Here is a 23,233-nt window from a genome sequence, read left to right as displayed (position 1 = left end):
TTGGTTCAGTTTTGAAAGGGTAACGAACGAGAATCCCCAAGTTTGGTATGAAATAGTGTGAGGGTTTCGCGAAAGGAACCGCCCTTCCCCGTGTCTTCATAGCGCCATTGGGTCTTGAGCAACTAACAACCGCAAGCCGTTTAACAATCAAGCAACCATCCATCGTTTACTAGCAGATTTTTTTTAATTCAACCTTAACCAAAATTAACAGAATATCTGAATAATGATGGTCTTCATGATTACAAAATAAATGCTTTGCTCTAAACATGTACTGATGCTTGTAGGATATATCCTGTCACTCGGATGATGATGCTTTAAAATTTTCTTCGTTACACATACTGTTTGGGTAGTGCTGGCTCATTTTAAAATTGTCCTCACACTGTAAGGGCCTTTTTTGGTGCTGCATTCATAGTACTGTATCCAAATGTCATTCCATATCGGAACTTCTCACCTGCAAGAATACCAAACAAGACTAAGTAAGTGAAAAATGTGACAGCGATCGAAAGTCAGATATAAGTCTTTGAACTGATTCGTAACACTGCTGAATTCTTCGCCGTCATGTTGCATTTCATAGCGCCTGGTTTATCGTAGACTGCGAGCAGTCTCTTTTCCTCAATCCATGGAGAATAACGCAAAACAAGTGAGCGCGCAAGCGTGACGTGCGAGCCGCGAGTAGAGCGGGCGCCGAAAGACGAGCGGTCCTTAGCCCCGCATACTTGTGTTGCGTTCTTCTTTGCGTTCTTCCACACGGATTTTTGAGCAAAAGAGAGAAAGCTCGATAAAGCTAGACTGCTCGTAGTTTAGCTTTATCGAGAAAAAGAAAATAAGCATAAATTTACTGCTTTCTCATATTCACACTCAGAGACCAAACTCCTCCCTCCCTAATCCCGTCTACCGTCTTATAACGTTTGACACGCGGGACTAACAACAGTCTCATTTTTTCCCTCGTCGATCGACAGGTTGGCGAAAAGCAAAGGAAAAACTGCTACGAGAAAACGGCTGCGCGAAGACTGGAAACGGGGAGCGAGGTCATCTTTCCCGCTCTTGAGATTGTATGGTTCAAAGAGACCTGCTTGTAACTTACACAAGAGTCAATAAGTTACCTGGCACGTGTCCAGTGTAGTGCGGAACCTGACCCGAATCCTTCACGTAAATCGGCTTGGTGTCTACTATTTTAATCTCAGGACGGACAACTGTCACGGGCAGATCCTTAACACGCTTCAGCCGCTCGCTTTCATTCGTGAACTCACATAGCGCTTTATTCGTCAACAGTGGGTATCCCACGCCCATTTCACCCCTAGCCCGTGGGACAAATCCGGTGTATCCCGACATGAGGAATTTCTTCGGGTCGTCGTTACTCATGATGAAGGGAGAAAGCGAGTGCTGTAGCGCTTGGGGTGAGAAGTAGGCTTTGGGCCTCACTGTGATTGACTTTAGTGGAGTTTTGTACTTAGTAGTAATCAGAGTTTTATCGGAAAGAAGTTCCTGCGGAACTTCTTTGCCTCTTTGTAGCTCTGCGATGGTTCTAAGATCGCGGATTTTCCGATGGTGTTTGACTTGATCTTCTTGGAAGCTGGCAATGGCGCTAAGGCAGGTGTCTGCGTACGGCTTTCCAAAGTAATGTTCTCCTTTGGGTATGTAACCTGAAAAAAAGTAGACTTAGCTTTGTTACATAAAGCGTAAACGATTGGATATTTTGACGTCACTTGAGTTGGTCCACTGACAAGTCACGCATGTTTTGCAGGACTGTTGAGGATTTGAAGCGTTCGGTCTGGCGCTGGCCAAGCACTACAAAACCGATTGGCGTTGCATTCGCCAATTTGTGTGCTTAATTATTATGCTTCTTTAGAAAGAGTTGTAATCTATAAAACATCTTTTCGTTCATCGACAAATCAAATCACAGTCAATTATTTTAAAAATAATAGAAAAATAACAATGGGCGGCAAGACTGATTCACATCGTACGATAAACATTCTTTACAGCAATAATTTTGAAGTTTACGCTTGACAAAAAAGCCAGATATTTAATAATCTTTGTTTATTTTGCTCTTTCAAACTTGTTTTTATGAATTGTGTGTCAATTTAAAAGTCGAACATTCAAATGTATAAAAGCGGGTGACACGGGCAAATATAACATACAAAAGTTCATCACAGGTCAACGATCTTGATGGACAATGCATACATTACATATATTTTAAAGCCCTTAAAAACGAGTCAGGTCGCTTCCTTGGAAACGACTGTAAACTGTGGAACCACAGAGTCACACAACATGAAAACATTCGATTGTCTGCTCTCTCAACATTTTGAAAACTGATTTAAGAGTTTATAGTATCGCTTTTGCTTGATTAAACTCAATTTATTAATTTTCCTAGTAAAAATTGTCGGTCTCTTCGATGCTTTTACTTAAATCGCAAAAAGCGAATTGCGCGGACAAAGACGGTTCAGGGTTTGTTACTGTGAAATTCTTCCGATCTGTTTTCTATCGGCAGGAAAATGGTTTAGCGGTGTTCGATGGCAAGGCAAGACAGCATTATTCAACATTTACGCTTGTCAATAAAGGCTTAGTTTCGTTTCAGCTGTCTGCTACGTAGAGCTCTCGCGAAAAAAGGCTTTGACGTTCCTCTGTGTATCGAAGATTATAATACAGGATTAGCTAATTGCTTAAACATAGAACGGAGTTGACCAAGCATTAGCTAGTATTAAAGAAACAGTATAGTTTCACTCGCTTACCCGTGTAATTCGGAACCATCTCGTCGCACAGTTTTTGATCGCCAAGATTCAAACTTCGCGTGGCTATCAGAGCTCGTCTACCATCTCTCGGTGGTCGAGGCTGCGGAGTGATGTCGGATAACACCGGCTTGCCAGAACTCGCCACGGAAGATGTCGTCAAAAGTTGCGAGGTAGTTCTGCCGAATGTATCGCCAATTTGGTACTTGAATTGTGGACAGTAACCGCAATACCTGTGTAAGAAACGGAACCATATTAAAGACATCAAAACTCGCTGGTGAAATAATGTCAAAAAGTTTTTAAAGCGTTCGCGAGAACCACGCAATTTATCGACAGATATGCCCGTGCAATAAAACAAATATGTGATATAGTGCTTTTAGCAATTACTTACCCCGGGATATGATAGGGATCGGGAGTCATAAGCGTAGATTTTCTGGTTCCCCTCATTTTTGCTACCAGAAAATTTCAACCGAATGAAAGCGTGATCTTAGAAACGCATAATTCACTTGGCCACTTAAGTCCAACTTGAAGGACAATTGACTAATAAATATATTATGCTTAATTATCCGTATGACATCATTTAACAATAAGACACAGAGACCGCGTGACCCCATGGGAATTTTAGTAGATAGCGTTTTGTATTTGCATGCAAATTTTTTAAGTCTATAGGCGGTCTCTCTTATTTTCAATTATATGTTATCATTATTCTCAGCTTAATTTAAGATAAGCGCTTTTTTCGCCCGATCGTGAGTCGACAGAGCGGCGATGTAGTCACGGGATCAAATAAAAGAAGGAAAAAGCGAGACGGTTTACGGAAGCGAAACAAATAAATACGAAAATCTTCATGGGCATGAGTAAAGAATTTTGAAATTAACAGTCTAGTTTCCTAATTTTTTCCAGCGATTTCCACTAGCTTGTGCATCAATGGGAGCACTCGTTCCTCTTGACCAGCGGTTCTGTAATAAAGTGAAGACGCTCCATCTGTTACTTAGCGACGCATCGTCGGATGGATGAGGAACTCTTACGAAGATAAGCCGACGATCTAATATTTCTTATCTACGTCATCTTCGGAGGAAAAACGCGCGAGACTTCGAAGCATGCGTAACCAGTGACAAAACAATCGTTAATTACAAAAGTGATCACAGTGTTAATGAAAGCGGATGGAAACTGTGTTGGTTCTTGTCTGTATTTTCAGCTGAAAAAACGTGAAAACAGTTGTGATTTTTTTTCTTTTCGGTTTAGAAAGCTAAACAAACCCACCTAAAGAGGTCGTTTCTCGGAGGAACGACGCGGCCATGGCCGCCGTGGCCATGTCGCCTATTTGCTACAATCATCCGGAAAAGCGTGCAGATTTCAAATGTTTTGATTGTAAATATGGTAAGTTATTATTTTTTTTCATTTGTCTGTACATAGTAATTTTATTCCCGCAAGTCTTTTTATTCCAACCATTTGCTTTCAATAAATATTTCATTTGCCATGTTAAAGTGTACCGAAGTATGCCCAGGCAAAATATTGTACTGGTTGCACGTGACGAGAGAAAAAATAATTGCTGTGCGCTGCAAATCTGTTGAAATTTAGAATGAAAATTGTGATTTGTTTGGTAAGTTTTACCAAGAAACTGCCATTGTAGTTTTCTTGGATACCGTGTGTTTCCAAGAATTGAGAAAAAAGCGACAAAGTGTCATGTTTATTTTTCACGAGCTTGGGATTGCGGCAGAGGTACCGTGAAAAAAGATTTTACATTTTGTTTGCAAGATACTGGGACTATTTTTAATGCTTTTCTCTGAAACAAGTCACCAACCCGTGCACAAGATGGTAAACCCTAATGAAACACCATTCGTTTCCCAGAAACGGTGAGAAAGATCCACGATGTGTAGTTGTACCATGTGATTGGTTTTGTCACAGTTGAAATGTGACAGAAGATATCTTAAAAAATCTCTTCAGTAAAATATATTAGAAAATATGTACGCTGATTGGTTTAAAATCATATCTCTATAACTCGACTGAAACAAGAGCCAGCACGAGCTGTTCACGTAATGATGGCATGATAAAAGAGAAATTACATTTTGATGATCGATTAACCAAGTTGATTTCTTTTTTTCGTCACAGAATTTTCTAAAAGAAATAGAAAACATATTCTCCGTGGTTTTGTTGAGTTATAGAAACACTTGTGGAAGTTTGGGAGAATTTAAAAAAGCTATGGAAACACTCGCCGGTTAGCTTGTGTTCCCATAACATCTCTCATTCTCCCGGGTCAACTATCGGTTGATAGAAATCGAGAGCGAATAATCTAATATTATTGTTTTAGTATAAATCTACCAGTCGTTCAAAACTTAATCTAAATCCTCTTCACAGATACTTCGTAAACGCCAAGAAGCGGCCGTCATTTTGTTAACAAGGGCACACTGCTACGCTACTCACTATCCATCACAGAAAAGATAGTGAGTAGCGTAGCCAATCAGAGAACAGCATTCGTGATAGAACGTTAGTAGATGTATACTAAAACTTGATATAAACATGGTAAATGTTTTCTATCTCTTAATTAGACTGGCCATCTGGCAAAGTCTCAAATTTAGCATTTGCCATAATTCCTTTTTTGTGGAATCTCGTGTTTGGGAGCAAACCAATCATGTATTGCTCAGGAATTTACTCTTTTGGCTAAATGCTGTTGTTATAGATATACATGTATATTATTAATAGTGTTACAGTGAAGACATTTAAACTGTGAACTCTTGAGATTTTTTGTGCAGTTATTTAGTGACTGCAGAATGAGGGCTCTTCAAATTAACAAGATTCCTTTTTGTTTTATAAAATGCTTTTCTTGTATATTATATAACCAAAAAAATGTACAAAAAAATGTCATGTGTTTACAGTTTGAGTGTCCTTACTGCAGTGATGATTGAATTTTGCAGAGAGTATTATAAATCTGTGCGCGCAATGTAACATCCAAGTACACAGCCTTGATGTCTTCAGGGCTCACAAAGTTGAGCCATTGGAACTGAAGGTAAAATGTTTAATTTAGTTTTTCATTAAAATGTAATTAATATATAAATGCTAATTACCTTTAGCCTCCTTGTCAAAGTGAGTCTTGTTGCCCGTCCTTTCTTATGAAAATGAGATTTCATTCACATGCAGATTAAACTCATTTTCGTATGAATGGTTGTGCACCAGGCCTCACTTTGACAGAGAAGCTTAGGGCTCTCGGAATTGGGCTATGGTGCAATGTAGGAAGGGTGTACATGTAGTGTTTTGTAATGCCATAGAAAATCAAAATGCCTTAATTAACTACAGTAACTGTGAATCCTCTGTGAAGTGCCATGTCAAAGAAACCCTTTTACAACCAGAAATTTTCAATTCTCCTCTTTATAAAGCACTTAACTTTCTTCTCCTTTATAACCAAAAAATAAGCACATCCATGCACAGTACTTGTGATCTTTGGAAAAATTATTAACAGTTCATACATGAATGTTCAATAAGAATGGTAATTAACTGCAAAATATATAACTCCTCATTTATTGAGTACATGTATGGTGCAAAAAGTCAGGGGTAATCTGGCACTTTACTAGCATTTCTAAATACATGTGGAGGATTTATGGTATGCTTTTTTCTATTTCTACATGTACAATTTACCTCCTTTCAACCTTGTTAAGTTCTTTGCTTCATGAGTGGTACAAGTACATGTAGTTGTACAGGCACTATACGATGTTTGTAAAGGTCTACTACAGGTATTAACTATTTCTTGTTCTAACTTGATTGTTTAATAGGCAAAAGAACGCAGGCTGTCTCAAGATGTCAGCGACATTGAAAAGTAAGTTAAAAGCTTCTAGAATGTACTGTAGAAGATGGAATGTCGACGTCATCGTAACTTTATTCATTACTAGACTCTCTCAGTGACAGAGTTTGCATGTACTTGAACTACAGTAGCTGTTCTGATCAGAAAATTTAAAACTTTTTCTTTCTTAGGTTAATAGAAGTAGAAAATGATCTGCTTAAAAATGTCCTGACAAAGTTAAAATATACAGAAACAGAAGAAAAGGTATGGATTTTGGGTGATGTAAACTACAAGTCAAAGGCGGCCCACAATCAGCTCTTTTTTTAATTAATTAATTAATAATTTCACCCATTTACTTTAATAACATTTCTTAATTGTGAATACATGTACTGCCTTTCTAAATGAGTTTCATTTTCTATAGAAGTCCACCAACCAAATCCAATGATTAGATTTGGCAAAACAGAGTTGAAATTTTCTGAGCTCTTTGAGAAATTTACATTATTTTTAAAGTCTGCATACAAGCCAAGTGGCCCAACAGGCTGGAGCTTATCCTGGTTTCTGTAGCATGAAGCGACTAGGAGTATTTCCACTCCGCCCTGGATGGGATGCTAGTCCATCGCAGGGTCTTCCCCAGCATTAAGTTTGCTGGTACCCATTTATACACCTGGGTGGAGAGAGGTACTGTGAGAGTAAAGTGTCTTGCCCAAGAACACAAGACGATGTCCCCAGCTAGGGCTGGAACCCAGGCTGCTTGATCTGGATACATTGTACTGTTTTAAATCTGTCCTGTGAATTAAATTGTGCACATCTTTGTACATCATTTATTTAGTACAGTTAAATTAACTGTTTTTTTCCTCAAAAGTTTTAACATTTCTGGTGAATAAGGTTTTCAAAATTGTTGCTGTATGTGAATATCTATCATGGCCGAACTAGTAAATGCATTGTTTGGTATTCTTTTGTACTCTCAGGAGACTCTTAGTCAGTTGATCCATCTTCAAAATGCAGCAAAAAAGAGAATTGCTGAAATTAAAGACTGTGAAACAAAAATCGAGAAAGCTTTCAACTACTTGGCAAAGGTACTGTTAACAGGTTCAATGTACATGGCTGTTTGTCTAGTTAAGTTTGCTACATAGAATTAGAAATCAGCTCAACACTACAATTGTTTTTTTTTGCCATTAAATTGCTTGGTAATGCTGGGGTGTATCTACATGTAGGGGGTTCGGGGGATTTCGTCAAAAACCCTAAGTTAAAAAAAAATGAGATAATTTTATTATCAATGCTGGAAATCCCATTTCTGAGGACCTCAATTTTGGAAATTGTCTGAGGGATGATACCCCATGGACCTCCCTACAGGGGATCACCTTTGGCAGTCTGTATCTCGGACCCCCTTCTCTAAAATCCTGTATCCTTGCCAGGTAATGTGACAGTTGAAAGTGACAATTATTGTTGGATGAGGTTTTTGAAATATTTAGGATAGTCAAAGTCGAGGTACAACATAAATGTTATTGTCTGAAGTTACTGTGAAACTCTGTAAACCGTGAACCCCAGAAATATTTATGGAATGTCATTGTGTTGTGTGGCAAGGGAAAAGCCAATATTATGCACAAGGAAACTAAACTGCAAATACATGTAACATCAGTAATTTGGTTTGTGGTTTTGAGGTTTGCTCACATACATGTCCTGAACTTTATTGTGATTGGTCAGTACACAATTTGACCTGTCAGAATCAAATCAGTGTCTACAGATTTTTCACTCACACGGTTAAGGTACTGAGTGGTTGATAACATTTTCTAACAGCCTGGACTATTTTGGTTACCAGGAAAATTAATTCTAAACACCTTGTGGTTAGATTATACATTTTGTTTTGGGAAATCATGATAACATGGTCGAGGTAGTAAACTTTAAGTGTACATTACAGTCATGTACATGTAGGTGTGACAAGATCCTTTTACGAAGACTATGAAATGATCATAAAATAAGTATAATTTATACTGTAGAATGCAGCAAATGTCATGCAATGCATCCTAAGTTTATCTTTGCGTTCATGTAGGTATCATCCATGCTTACACAATGTAGTTCTCCTGCTGGAGATGGTGAAAGCGAAGCTAAAAAAGATCCTTTTGCTGTTCCCATTGAAACTACAAGTACCAACCAGGAACCACTGAGTGGTCCTGTTGTGGATTCGTCTGATCAGCCTTGTGTAAAACCTTCACAAGAGCCTATAGCTGAAGACCAAAAAGGTCCCCCAGAAGAACCCCGTGTTAATCTCCCCGATGAGCTGAAAGGTGCAGTTCTCCTTTGGCTGTACATTTTATATACTGCTGTCATTTCATGAATTGCTCACATGGATCACTAGCCTGGCAATGATAGACAATTTTGTTGCATTTTAGGTAAAGATGTATTTCCTGTCTGTGTGGTTGGATCACTGGCCAGAAATGGATCCTTCTGGATTGCAAAGATAGGAGAACCAGAAATGGAAAAACAGAGGCAAATTCAAGTTGCTATCAAGTGCGGTTCTTATTAGGCGCCTTGTTTGTATCTTATTCTGTATACAGTAGAATCCCAATTGCTTGGACCCTGGATTTTTCAAACCTCCTGATAACTTGAACCAAGAGTTGTTTCCCTCCTCTTATAGTCGAACAATGTAATTTTAACCCTGATTTTTTTCTCAAACTACCCAATTTTTCAAACCAATTTTCCTTCCCCTTGGAGGTTTGAAACATTAGCAATTATTTATTATTAATAATTGTTTCTGTCATGTACAATTTACAGTACTAGTTGTTTTTTATTTTCGTACTGAATTGTTTTGTAGAAAATACTACCTTCAGCATGGGTTTGGTGACCCTGTTGTTCTAAAAGAGGGAACACTTTGTGCAGTCCGCCATAGACAAGTCAAAGAATTCTGCCGAACCAGGATTGAGCTTGTTACGACCTCTGGCATGGTAAGTAAAGATTTTCTACACACACATTTTTTACACACAAATTATTGGTGGTGTATTTCTTTACTAAACCCCTTGGTTGTTATATCTGGTAAACTTGCAGAAATCTTTTTTTAATTAGCAAATTACACCTACCACAATAATCCATCTTTGTGTACTAACTTATATTTGTATGAAGGGGTTTGTAGGGATGCACATGCTTTACACATTGGGAATGCTGCATACTGATTACTCCAGTTGATTTTCAGTGCTAGGATGGTCGTACAGTTAGTAAGGCACTGTGAAGCACATACATATAAAGTTTTGATTGTGCAGCGCTTGACTGTCCTTGTCCATTCTGGGTGCCAGATGCCTTTCATGCATAGTTTCTGATTTCAGTCAAGTCTTTAATAGAGTGCTCAAGCACAGACATATTTTCAATCACAGACATCAACTGGAAGTTTATGCACTCCAGCATAGAGGTTTTTCCTTGCAGCTGTGTCACTGGTAACCTAGGGTGCATTCCACAAGACTTCCACGCCAAAGACACACCAAGGCTTTTTAAATTCCACTGCAAAAATTGCAGTATCACAGCTCACTGTTTGCAGCTTCACCACGAAAAACAAAAAACCTCTGGCACCAAGGGTAACAAAAGCCAGGCAAGCAGGCAAAGTCCCCTGTTGCTCTGCTCAAATAATCCCAATTTTCTAAGTTAGTATTATGTTCACTGGGAAACTTTGGACTCAAACGGATCCCATAAGATACCCGCTATCAGCCAGGATACAGTATTCAATATGGGATAAAATGGGGGCAAAGTTAAGAAGTCATAGATGTGACACCAAGTCACCTTATGTAGTTAAGCGTTTATATATCAGCACTGGCACTGTGCACGCCATTATATGCCAAAAACTCCAATCGCTTGTATCCCAAGATGCACTCTGTTGGCAACCATGTCAACCTTTGGCTGATCCAAGGTATCCTGCAATATGAGAAAGTAAAAACCTCTGGTACCCAGGTGGTGCTTGTTACATGCATACACTGACTATTACAATGCTAAATTGATATTACTGATTTACTTGTAGATGCTTTAAAATTGTGATGTTTCATGGTAAACTATTTCTCTGAATGTTACATTATCCTTTTTTTTTACAATACTGTGTTTCTAGGCAAGGCTCCGTTTCCTTGACTTGGGAATTGTTGACGAGTTCTCACCTTCAAGCCTTTGTCAACTACCATTAGATGTGGTTGATATTTCATTTCAGGTATAGTTGTATAGTCAAGGGTTGTATCATTATCAATGGTGTTTGTTGGGCACCATTCTATTAAATAAACTGACATTTTTTGCAACACATACTTTCTAAGCAGACTCTACAAAGTGGTAATTTTTGTTAGGCACTTCCTGCATTTTGTGAGTTTTTATTTTATTGTTCCTTTTTTACATTACTTATTTTAATGTATATTTTGTTGTGAAATTCAATAGTCTGAGGGTTGTATAAACAGAGAACAAGATGTTTAATAGTAACAAATGTATAGTCATTAGTATGACTGTGTAGTAATTTATAGCATCTTACATGCAGCAGTACATTGTATCATGCCAAAATTAAGGTGAAAATGATCACCAAGAGTGTTTTTTGTTCTTGTAGGCATTGGAGTGTTGTTTACTTCCTGATCCAGAAACACAACTTCCTTATGAGGTAATGCAAATCTTTCTTGTCATCGTTCACTTGAAAGAACATGTATGCTGTTGTTTGAACTCTGGTTGGATGGGGACAGACTGATACAATGTACAAGGGTGTATTAATAAATCATATTTTTGTTAATGCAAGGAAAGTTTGAAACATAAAAAGTGATTGAATTCAAAGTTACAGAAGTGGTTGCAATAATTTGAATACAACTTTGATAGAAGAGAAAATATTTATGTGTATGACAGAGACTACTAATATAATTTGCTTTCCACCACACTTAAGATGTAATTTTTTGGTAGTTTTCCATCCAATTATATTCTCTTACGAGTGTGTGTGGCTCTACATGAAAGGCCTTCATGTTTTCCTACATAGTTAATAATTTGATTCTTATGCTTTTCAGGCCAAGTGGTGCTTTAAAGACTTTACTTTCAACAAGATTCTGATGGCTTCAGTGGAAGGCCAGGTAATAACAACAGTGCTCTACCGGAGATTGGGTCGGGTCTAACAGATACATGTGAGATACATGACTGAGATGTACAGTGAAGGCAAGATCTAATATCCCCCCAAAATACCCTTTAAGATGAACAGAAATCTCAAACTTAGCGTTGGTAACAGTATGTGTATCCAATGTACCTGACGGTGCAATTTGTACCTGTGCTTAGATTATCAAATTAAGGCAGTCATATAATGGATGTGAGTTTCAATTTTATTGGATCTGTTACCATTGGGTATCTTATCAATGTCGTCTGATAATTAATATCAATGTACATATTCTTTTGCTGGGTTTTAGTTTTTATTTTCTGCCACTCAATAGGTCACTGATAAGAAAGGCCGTGAGCTTTATCATGTGATGCTGGGTTCATGTGGCGAGATTCCAGTTTGTATCAACAGCAAAGTTGCAAAATTAGGTGGGTCACAGCAGCTCTTCTTAAACTTTGGGTTTTGCTATTTTGCTTTTCAACTTTTTTTGTATTTTACATTGCAGCTGGAGAGGAGTATAATTATGACACATAGGTCCCTTGCATGACCACATCACATTGTACAAATCTGCCATGCTGAGCCACATGTCATGCAGTGGGATATCCAAAACAAAGCAATGCTTGACTTTCTAAGTTGTTTTGGAAATCCCACTGTGCCACTTGCATCCTAGCATGGCTGAGCCTGTACCAAGTGAGCAGGTTGTTCAAAGGGCCTGTTGAAACTACATGTACCAGCTCAAATTAGACACATAATGCCAGTTCTCAGCTTATAATTTATATATTTTACATCAACTTGGTTGGGATACTACAGCTGTAGGTTACTGGGCACACAATTGACCACTATCACTTATGTTTAAATTTATACACTGTCTTAGAGGCTTGTTTACAGATGAGACCATTGCCCATCCTCCACTCTGTCTCTTGTTCTGGTCATGGTGAATATTATGATTAACTTATTATAATAATTTTTATGACCATACAAGTCATGTAACTCAACTCTTTTTGTCAACATTTCAGTGGAAGACCAAAAACATGGATTAGGGGTGAGAGTTTGTCCTTCCTGTTTATTTGGATGCAAATCATTGCTTTTTCCCGATGGGAAAGAATGTTTGTTAATTAAAGGTTAAACAGTTAATCGTGATCTAAACAATACGTGTTAATGATTTTTTTCTTCAGGATCGTCCTCTTCAGCCAAAAGCAGAAAAGGTACAAACTGTGGAAGTTGTTGGTGGAGACAACACTGTCAAACAACATACTTCAGAAACAGTGACACCAGGCAACATTGTACAAGACACTGTCCCAAAGATGGATGCTAATAGCAGTACATCTGAAGAAGAGGAGACATTGGCAAAGACAAACACTGAGACTGGTGTTACTGATCAAGTTGCTGCTGATGTTCATAAAATAGATGTCCCTGTTGAGGAGCATGATAATGTGGGTGGTGATAAGCCTGTACTTCGTGCTGAAGCAGCAGAGTTTGTTCCGGTTTCTCCTGAACGTGAAGGACTGTCGAAGAAGGTTCCTCTTCACTCTGCTCTGGAGCAAAATAGTGTTCCTGGTATTCTACACCTGCCAGTACAGGATGAAGCAGTCACTGTGATGCCTGTAAATGCATTTGACGGCTTTAACAATGCAGTGACAGATACTCATTTGCCGGCTGGATGTGTTGACTTTACAACTTATAACCACATCCTGACCAAATGTTCCTTCAATTTGATTTGCCAGGAGGACTTACCCAGAGCACGATTTTTGATGATCAGGTCTGATATCAGGAGGATTGTGGAGGGCATGAAGTTCAACATTTGGTGTTCCACAGCCTATGCCAACCAAAAGTTAAATCGTGTCTTTGGTGAAGCAGCACGCAGAGACCAGAGTCCTGTTTTCCTCTTGTTCTCAGGAATAAGAACTTCTATGTTTTGTGGGATGGCTGAAATGGTATCAGCTGTTGACTCTACAAAGAGCTGCCCAAAGCTCAATGATCCATTTAAATTTGGTAGCAAGATGACTGGAAGATGCGATATAAAGTGGATCTACGCAAGCAATGTTTATTTTGCCGATGTGATCACACCTAATTGTGGTTTCTCAAGGAGGTATCTTGAGGAAGCTGCCGATGGTTATGAAATTAATAACAGGCTTGGACAGATGATTGTTCGTGCATTTGACTCAAGTGGTAATTTTGAGTCCATTTTACAACAAGCGATGAAGGATCACCAGTTCTACCTTGCTGATCAAGAGAACAGAGACAGGAAAAGCTATGATGCTGAGCCCTTGAATAATACTCATGCTGGACCCTTGTGGAATACTCCTGAAGAAACCAGCAATGGTTTGCCAGCATCACAGGAAGACTGGGACCAAGAGGCAAGTACATATTTGTACTTATAACTTGCCCTGGTTATATATAATTGAAGGTTACCATATACCTTGTATATGCAGTATGGTACAACAAGCTCAGATGGAACTGGATTGGTAATGACACTGTACAATTTGTAACATCTTTATACGTGTAGGTTGAATGTTTCATTTTTTATTTAAACCTTTTAAACTTACACGTACGTGTATGTAGTTCGACATTATCATTTTGTCACGTAAACCAATCTGTGGCTTGGTTTCGCAGATGGTTTTTCCTTGGTCCATGAAACAAGCCAAAAAAAAAACTGGATGCTCTCGCAGGCTACCACTTCTTAAGCCTGTGTGATACTTCTTTTGATTTTGTAGCCACGCGGTCAAGTTTGCAATTTGCATTTGGTTTTTGTAGATTGAGGACAACTTGAAAGCTGCCAAGTGTTCTGAGGTTGACCAGGTGGATGAAAGCAGTGCACAAGAGGCACCAAAAGACATTCCACCTGAAACTGTGGAAACAGATTTCTCTGTTGTGTCTGAAGTTGTTACAGATTCATCTCCAGAGGAAGCAAGCTTGCAAGCTGACACATCAGCTGCTACTAGCTGTGGTCCAGTTCTCTCTATTAAGAACAAAGAAATTGTGTCCAGTGATGGCGACAGTGTGACAGCAAGTGATGGCGAAGAAGTCATTACTAATTCTGATGACACACATGACCAAGAAGGAACATGTGCTATTCCAGAGCTGCAAGGAGGCTATGATGAGCAGATAAAAGGTCCAGATGAAGATGTAGGCCTTTTTTCTGTTGGCTCAATGGAAGGTCAAAGCCTTGTAGAGGCTAGTCTACCAAGCTCTCAAGAAATGGAAGCTGAAGGCTCACCCCCCAAGGAAAGACAGGAAGATGTTAACGAAGATCACAAGATTGAACCTACTGGTGAGATTGACTTTGAAACTGGTGCTTCTAGTTTGTTTTTTCTTTTACATCTGAGCACACAGCCCAACCCGGTTCTGATCTTTGTAAATATACTTTAAACAAGCTCAGAATCAGATTTGCCCCGGTGCAAAAGTATTGTCTCTGTGTAGGAGAAGAACAAGAATAGTCCAAAATTTAGTGAGGCTGTGGTCTATGAAAAATTATGAGGATCCCAAAGGTTCCTAACCATGAAATCCTGGGTGGCCAGCACATACGTGTGTAAGCTTATGTAAAAAAGTAGGTTTTTCAAGTCACCCAAAGACAAATATTAGTTGTCCATGGCACCTGGGCATTTGTAGAACACAGCCCTGATATGTCAGAAAGCTTTTAGTACTGAGGATAGTTTATTATGTGACTGTTCAGTGGGTTTGATGAATGACAGCCAGGCTTTTAGCCAGATGAGTGTCCAGGCATCCTGTGGATGGCCACTTTCTAAAGAAAATTGTTTTATTTTTCATATGTTGTCTTATAAATTGCTCATTTTAGTAGGCCCTATAGTACATTTTGGATGGCCACTTTTCAAATGAAAAGCCTGATGACAGCTTCTGTCAGTGCTGTTTAAGTTTCAGCTCTTTCACATAACAATAATTGATGGTGGACTTAGACATTTTTTTGCCATTTAAAAAGTATTGTTTGGTTTTTTAGAACAAAATCAGGATGGTTATCTTGACTCAGCTGATGAGTCACTTCATACTGTGCCTCGTGCATGCAACTCTTCAGGAGTTGAGGCTAATGAAGATGAACTTGATCCTTGGGGGGAGTCTGAAGTTAATCCATCCCTAGGGGTTGATGAAGTGGATGATGACAGCAGCATTGGGGCCAGTAACACAGGTAGGGAAATTGTCTTGACGTGTTTCCATATTCCCTCAACTAATACCATTGCTCTTTGCCCTAAGAATACAGCCAATCAAGAGTATAGTATAAACATTGTATTTTTAAATAAATGCATTCACTGTCTACTCATGCACTGTAATTGTGAATTAGGGTTAGATTCATCCGAGGTAGACAGTGTGTGTAGTATTTATCTCACACTTTGTCTACTAGGGATGGATCAAGGGTGGATTTCCCGCACTTGACCCATTTGCGGTAGACAAAGTGTGATGACAGCAATATTGTGGCCAGTGACACAGGTAGGGAATTTGTCTTGACATGTTTCCAAAATGTGTCAACTAGTATTTGTATGTGTAACTGAATGAGACAGTCTACCCTTGTTATGGAGAATTTTAATGAGAATCTTAGGATAAAAGGCTAAGGCTACTGTATGTGTTGGGGAGTCTCCAGTATTTAAAATGTATGGAAGTTTTAGCTTTTCTACTGTATCAGAACTGCCTGTGAGACAGTTTGTTCCACTAGTACCAACAGCAGCAATTGTCAACAGCAAACAAGTGTCAGTTGATTTATTGCTTCACTTGAGTGCACCATCCTTTGCCTTTCATGTGGCAGTTCGGTAGGTGTGACAATGACAGTTTCTGTTAGTACTGTTCAAGTTTTAGCTGTTTCACATAATAATAACTGCAGACATCCATCTACATCTTCATCAGTAATCTGCAAAGGGATTAACCCATTACTGCAGAAGTAAAGGAAAACAAACTAGAGAATAAATGTAACTAGATCACTATTGGGGTAAAAAAGTGGCAAAATTGGTCCCAAACCCCTTAACACTGGGTTGGTCTGTCACTTCAGTGGGAAGTTTTTTCCACAAATGTTTGCCATTTAAAACAGGGCTGTCACTAAGTTTTGATTCATTTGTAGCCTTGATCTTCACAGCTGTAACAAACTTGTTACGGCATGGGTGAATTGTATCAACTACAGGCAAGTTAACCTGAAATATCAAGGGCCCATCAAGCATGCTCAGCTGTAACAGGTGCTATGGGTTACGGCCCTTATTGACAGCCCTGTAAAGCGTGTTGGTTTGTTTTTCAGAACTCAAACAGGATGGTTATCATGACCCAGCTCTTGAGTCAATTCATACTGTGCCTAGTTCATACAGCTTTTCAGGAGTTGAGGATGAGGCATATTCTTGGTCCTCTGCTGATCCATCTCTCATTGATGTAGTATGTGATGACAACAACATTGTGGCAGGTAGGGAAATTGTCTTGATGTGTTTCCATATTCTTTCAACAAATGTTGTCAGCGATTTCATTAAATAATGTGTTCAGCGGGAGGGCAACTGGTTTTTCACAGGCTGGCAGAACATCTTCCTCTGGATAGTCAAACCAGCCGGCAAAGTCATCCTCTTAGCTGGTCAATTTGCCCAGTGCCTGGCCTTAAATGAACCTCCCCACCCCCCTGCCAGATTTTATTGCTCTTTGCCTTGAGATTACAGCCAATGAAGAGTATAGTACTTCTTTTTGTAATAAATGATTCACTGTCTACTCATTCCCAACTGCTTTCATCCACTGCTGTTTTTTTTTTTATTATTGTTTGTATAATCTGGATTAGAAAGACTGGCCACATTGTGACTCAGGTGAAATATAAATGGCAGCTGACAGTCATAAGATTGTTTAAATACTAACCAATTGACCTGCAGGTGGTTTGTACGATGGGTTCTATTTGATCCTTAAACTGTCTCCTCAGGGGGTTCATCTGTATCAGAAGGTCATGTAAATGGTGAGGTACAAGACAAACATAACCCTGTTTTGAACGACTTGTGTTCACAAGAAGTCCTTTCCCGTGGAAGCTCAGAGGAGTTGCTCTCAGACTGCGAAGATTTGCCGGTAGAAATAGGTCAGGATTGCATCATTTAGAGTGTTATTAAACTAAAACCAAACCAATAGACCATGTTCATATTTTTGGTGTTGGGCTGGAACTAGCTTGCAGTGGAGGTTCATGGGGGGGAATATCATTGGAAAGGTATAAAACCTCTTTGAAAAGACTCCCTGCATTAGCCTCAGTTAAAAGCTAGTTCCAGTCTAATACCGAAAATATGACTATGATCTATTATGTACCAACTAGACTACTCACCCAATCTCAAAAGGTAGTAAAACTAAAGTCAAAACCAACAAGCACTTAATGACTGGCCCCAAGGGAAGCAGTGAGTTTTGTTTCCCCGAGACCCTCAATGTTCTCCAAGGGGAAGCCGAGGGGAACATTGAGGTCGAGGGGAAACAAAACTCACTGTTTCTCGCGGGACCAGTCATTAAGTGTTTTGTTATACCGCCCAACTCAAAAATAGAAAGAAAAAAAAACCGCGAAGAAATCGTTTGTTTGACGCCGGCTGGCTCACAAATTTGCCGCGGTTTCAAGGAGCATGACCTGATCACGTGCGAGTCGAAAGTTCAAGTTGTTGTTTCCCTAGGGGGTTAGTGAGTTTTGTTTGCTCTAGGGAGTTAGTGAGTTTTGACCCCCGACACGTGGCATGTTCTCCAGTCGGAAAATGTATTTGTGTTGGGAGGTATAACAAAGTAATTTCCTGAGTTTTTTTTTGACACGCAATTGAACACTGCTCTATTAAGTTAACTACAACTACAACAACAGCAGCATTCAGGATGGTTCATAGAAAAACTAAACAGGGTGGGGGCATTCTTGGTGCTGGTGCACTTGTTTCAAGCTGCTGTTATGGCTGCCCTCGGCTCCGCATATCAGCCCTGTGGTTTTGTTTTGGCGATTCCTCATTTCTGTCGTTGGTCCCTGACAATCCCCACAAGCCCTACACACATTCAATGTCGGATTATAACAAGATCTTACAGGGAACCATTAAGCAGCAGACAGCCCTGGTCCGCTGAAATGTGAATCTTTAAACTCCCCACAGGGCTTGCAGATGCCCTCAATGTCAGATTATAACAAGGCCATACATGGAATCATTTAATATTTGCATCAAGCCTGTTGGGTTTTTAATAATTATTTTCTTCACTGTTGTCATTTTTCACAGGAATGTAAATATTGGCAAGGATATCAGAGTGTAACAGTCTTTTAAGGAACATGGCAAAATTTATTTCATTTACCTTTTAATCACGTCATGCTCATTTGGGGAGCAGGGATGGTGCAGTGGTGAGAGCGCTTGCCTCTCACCAATGTTGCCCGGGTTCCGAATTTCCTCCCTCCGTATAAACGAACACTCCAAATTTCAATTCGACCAGGATAAAGGGCCTGCATGAAAACCAGCTAAGTCTGTTGTGGCTTCCTTTTCTAAATATTCTATTTTTCTTTTTTTTTTTTTTAATTTACAGGCAAGGAGCATTGGATTGTGGCCACAGAGAGCATGTCCAGCAGCGGGACTTTCTGGGCTCGTGTTGTGAGAACCAGTAAGGAGGAAGCTTGCTTTGTGGATGACATGGAGCGGATGGGGTTAGTGCTGTTCTACAATTACATGTACTGTATTTGCCAAACCACTACATTCGTGTACCAGTCTGTTATTGCCTGAGGACGAAAGTTCACTAAAAAGGAAAGGCCAGACTACTCCAATCCTGACTCTAAGAGCCGGCAGTAATTGTTCACAGGCTATCAAAAGGCCAGTTATTGGTCCTGGGGAGACCACAATGAGTTTTGTAACCCCCAACGCATATCAAAGCGGCCTTATGCTATCACAGCTGAGGAGCTTTGTAGGCTGTTGGTTTGAGGAAAGGAAACAGCTTTTGACATCATTCGTTTTACAGAATAATTACTTGCTGGTTTGAAGATCCCAGATTCAAGTGAACTGTTGAAGGAATTAAAGAAATGACTCTTGAAAATGAAGTACGATTGAACCAGTTATTCACATCTGTCAAAGCTTATACTTTTAAAGTAGTCTTTTGTTGTGTTAACAGATGTCCATTTACGACTTACTGTAAATTCGTAGACTTCTCCTTGAACAAAACATTTGAATTTCATCATTAGTTAAGTAATAAAGTGCAGATATGAAAGATACTATCATCATTTGAAGTTGTTCTCCAGTGTGGGCTCAGTAATTATGTCTTCATTAGGGCTCACATTAAAGCCAAAAATAGACCTCTTGATCCTGGCGAAATCCACCTTTACAAGCAGTGCGCTGTGAAGGGACTGGACGATTACTGGTACAGAGCACTGGTGGAGAAAACCCTCGATCAAGGGAAGGTAAGTAGGTTGTTAAATTATGTCTCGTAGCTGAAGGCTTTTGTCTCGATTCGACGGCGTAAGGGTTGACTCATTTTGTTTACTTTTGACGGCCTGGGAAAGTAAAGAAATCCAATATGGCGGATCCAAGATGGCGGCTGTTCGGGAATCATGACGTCATTCCATCGTGATATGACGTCGTCATCTCATGTTGTGCGTCTTAATGGAACATGTTTCCTTGGCTTAGTTTTACTTCCCGTAAAGTAACAGACGGGGTAAGGAACCTCGGGAACCGCGTCTGCACCAACCCGGAAGACAAGAAAAGCACTGTCCGTAAAGGATTAAGATCTTCACTTTATTTCTGGCTTTTAACACACTTATATCATTGAAAGTATTTAGATCCAGACCACAGTATGGTAATTCTAGTGTCAAAACAGCTTATCTAACTAAACACTTTGCTGATTTTTTAGATTTATATCAGACTGCTGGATCTGGGTGAATCATGGGAGGTTCACCAAAAGGATCTCAGAGTTCTTGATGACGAGTTTTATGCCTCTCCTCCAGCCCAGGTCAGTGAAAATTACAACAGCTTTTCTTGCGAATTGCTCACGCATTTGATCAAGCATTTAATGTTTGTAACTGTTAGATCAACCAAGCCGGGCTTAGTATAACTAATTTAGGGTGAATAGCCCCTTGTCACTTGATCATCTTAATTATTTTATTATGAAACGGTGCACCCTTCCATTATGGAAGGTTGCTGTCTCTTGACCATGTTATTTATTTTATTATGGAAGGGTGCCAGAACAAAGTTCACATAGATGCATCAGAGGCTAGTCAGATTGGTAGCTGTGAAGCTCAAGTGTAAAACTACACCTGTGGCTTGTCTTGTACATGGAGGCAAATAAGGAGAATTTGTTCTTTAACACGATTTTTCTTTTGTTTCACCACAGGCTTTTGAATGTTCTCTATGCTATGAGAACCCGACCAACAGAAAGGTACGCGATAATCACAGTGTTTTGCATCATCCCCAGACCATGATAAGAAGAGTTTTTCCATACTCACCACCTCATACGAACCGTCAATGCCATCAGTGTTCCCGCACTTCATTTTTAAACGGATAAATGAGATTTGATTCACATGCAAATTAAACTCATTTTCATACGAATGGTTGGGCACCAGGCTTCGGTTTGATGGATTATTTGTTTCCTTCGTTCGTTCCTTTCTTTATTTGTAAATAAGCCGCAACCAACTCGAAAGCTTTGCTACTTCGGCTGTTGCACACCGACTCAAATTGAACATATAGTTATATAATCTCTATCATTACGTTTTCTATAGTTTCTCTTTTTGTCTTACCTTTCTTTTGTACCTGAATAGTGTGAATTAAGATTGTTGTTGTTGTTGTTGTTGTTGTTGTTGTTGATAGTCTTGCTTGGTAGTCTTCTATTGTACATGTTCGCCTGTGTAATATGCGAATGTTATGTCCTGTTGTTTTTGTAACTTCACTGCGGAGTAGCCTGAAGTGTTCCGTGATGTGCATCCATTTTTTTGTTTTGTTTTTCAGGAGAAGACTCGCATTTCTAAACTTATAAAGAAAAACAAAAAACTGCGAGTGTTGGTGGTAGGTAGTGTTCTTGTTTGGTGATCTTTAAATTGATGGTGTAGGTTTGGTGATCTTCTTTCAATTTTGGTCGGTAATCATACATGTTATGCGTTTCCTGTTTAAACAGAAAAATTACAGTCGGGAAGGCACAGTCGGAGTAAAAGTCCTTTCCTAAGCAAGGTAAGAACTTGTTATCAGGTATTTTTACTGTAAAGCCTCATTTTGTAAGCGTTTGAAGTCGTGACTTTATTTGGACTTTCCCACAGTTTTCTCTCTATCTTTCCATACTCCCCTTGGTAGTTTCTACTAGTGGTTCGGGGGGGGGGGGGGGGGGCGTAGCAGGAGGGGTAAGGTGGAACTACCTATATGATTATTTTTCTCTGATAAGACCATGTATATGAAAGGTGCCCGCAAATTGATTTCCACTCTAGTGAATTAGCTCCCTTCAAATAAAATTGCTGCTGTAGTTTAAACCCTTGCGTTGCTTATACATGGATATGCTACCATGGTACTTGCCACTGACTAACATAGACATTGCCATGGATTTGCCCTACCCAAGAATTAGATTTCGCGCATGTCTGGCAAAAAGTTGTCTTAAAAAATATTCTGGGGCGCATGTTTGCGATAGATGTCAAGGGAACCGTAAAAGTTCAGAAAAATTTTAAAGCATTTTATTGCTCAAAAGAATCGTTTGCTCTTTGTTAAAGCTCGTTGCGGTCCTGAAGATCGCTGACGCACAGATCTTAGCCTTGAGAACACAAAAGCCGGAAATTCATCTGTGTTCACAGGCTACACCTATCCTGGAAGTGAAGCTAGTCCATCCCTAACAATTTGCCAGCTGTTTATTTGTTTAGAGAGGTTTTGTAAAGTGAATCGCCCGAAAAGTACAACGCAAAAACCCTTGCCGCTGCTTAAACCCGGACTGCTGGAGCGGGAATTGATCATGCCAATCGTTAGGCTGCCGTGTCTCCCAAGCCAAACTTTTTATGGTGCACGTTTCTTTCTTGGTATCAATTTTTTTTTGGATTGCAATCCTTGCGAGACTGTTGCACGTAGGCTATACTCCCTTCCTCCCCGACGTGTAGAAATCCACCCGTTACCTTTTTTACGATAACTGCAGAAATTCTCGCGCGCTCATTGGCTAATTTTCATTGTCAATAAGCGGACAGACACATGAATTTATATTTTATGCGATGCATCAACGAGCGATAGCGGACAACTTGACAATTTGTTATCGTAAAAAACAAACTGACGTCAGTTTTCCATCATGCGTCTGTCCTGTTATTGACAATGAATTTTGTCATACCATTGTCAAAGTAGTCTGCGGATCCACTCGGCTATCGCGTCGTGGATCCACAGCTTCTTTAACAATGTTATGACGAAATTCATGCTCAATAACAGGACAGACGCACGTTCTCTGTTTGTCTTTCAGATCATTGTTTCGCATTTGAAGTCCAAAGTTGGAGTTACAATAGTTTTTGTTGTCGTTCAACATTGTTCCAGTTGATAACGCAGAAATATTGACAAACGTTTTTAAAAATTTGTACATGTTGCTCAGACTTGTACAATCCTCATTCGTGTAACTTAAGATATCGACTTAAGAAGAACGCACTTTGTAACGTTCAAATTTTTTTTTTTTGTATTTTCAAACATACTGCTATTCCATTGATGAAGTTCTAATATATACTGAAGTTGTTTGTTAATAAATAATTTAAGACAAAGATAAACGAGG

The 23,233-nt window shown here is 39.4% G+C and overlaps 2 protein-coding genes across 2 annotated transcripts; one reads left to right on the top strand and one right to left on the bottom strand.

The window, feature by feature from the left end:
- Window positions 1-116: 116 nt before the first annotated feature.
- Window positions 117-3,462, bottom strand: LOC145489281 (ciliary microtubule inner protein 2B-like). The gene is made up of 4 exons (XM_081468247.1): window positions 3,118-3,462; window positions 2,730-2,959; window positions 1,104-1,643; window positions 117-451 (listed from the first exon to the last, which is right to left on the bottom strand). The coding sequence occupies exons 1-4, from the start codon at window positions 3,171-3,173 to the stop codon at window positions 375-377; spliced, it is 903 nt and encodes a 300-aa protein (XP_081324373.1). The 5' UTR covers window positions 3,174-3,462; the 3' UTR covers window positions 117-374.
- A 113-nt stretch (window positions 3,463-3,575) lies between these two features.
- LOC145489230 (uncharacterized) lies at window positions 3,576-23,231 on the top strand. The gene is made up of 25 exons (XM_081468177.1): window positions 3,576-4,103; window positions 5,639-5,730; window positions 6,491-6,534; window positions 6,690-6,762; window positions 7,467-7,574; window positions 8,549-8,783; window positions 8,889-9,006; window positions 9,311-9,440; window positions 10,583-10,678; window positions 11,060-11,110; window positions 11,502-11,564; window positions 11,916-12,009; window positions 12,598-12,623; window positions 12,757-13,938; window positions 14,336-14,852; window positions 15,537-15,722; window positions 16,815-16,973; window positions 17,469-17,618; window positions 19,061-19,178; window positions 19,793-19,922; window positions 20,372-20,470; window positions 20,852-20,896; window positions 21,463-21,519; window positions 21,629-21,681; window positions 22,934-23,231. The coding sequence occupies exons 1-24, from the start codon at window positions 4,022-4,024 to the stop codon at window positions 21,674-21,676; spliced, it is 3,903 nt and encodes a 1,300-aa protein (XP_081324303.1). The 5' UTR covers window positions 3,576-4,021; the 3' UTR covers window positions 21,677-21,681; window positions 22,934-23,231.
- Window positions 23,232-23,233: the final 2 nt, after the last annotated feature.

The sequence above is a fragment of the Orbicella franksi genome, chromosome 1 (genome assembly GCF_964199315.1).
Source record: "Orbicella franksi chromosome 1, jaOrbFran1.1, whole genome shotgun sequence".
Lineage (NCBI taxonomy): Eukaryota > Metazoa > Cnidaria > Anthozoa > Scleractinia > Merulinidae > Orbicella > Orbicella franksi.
Note: the sequence above shows the minus strand (reverse complement) of the source record. Positions and strands in the feature narration are given on the sequence as shown.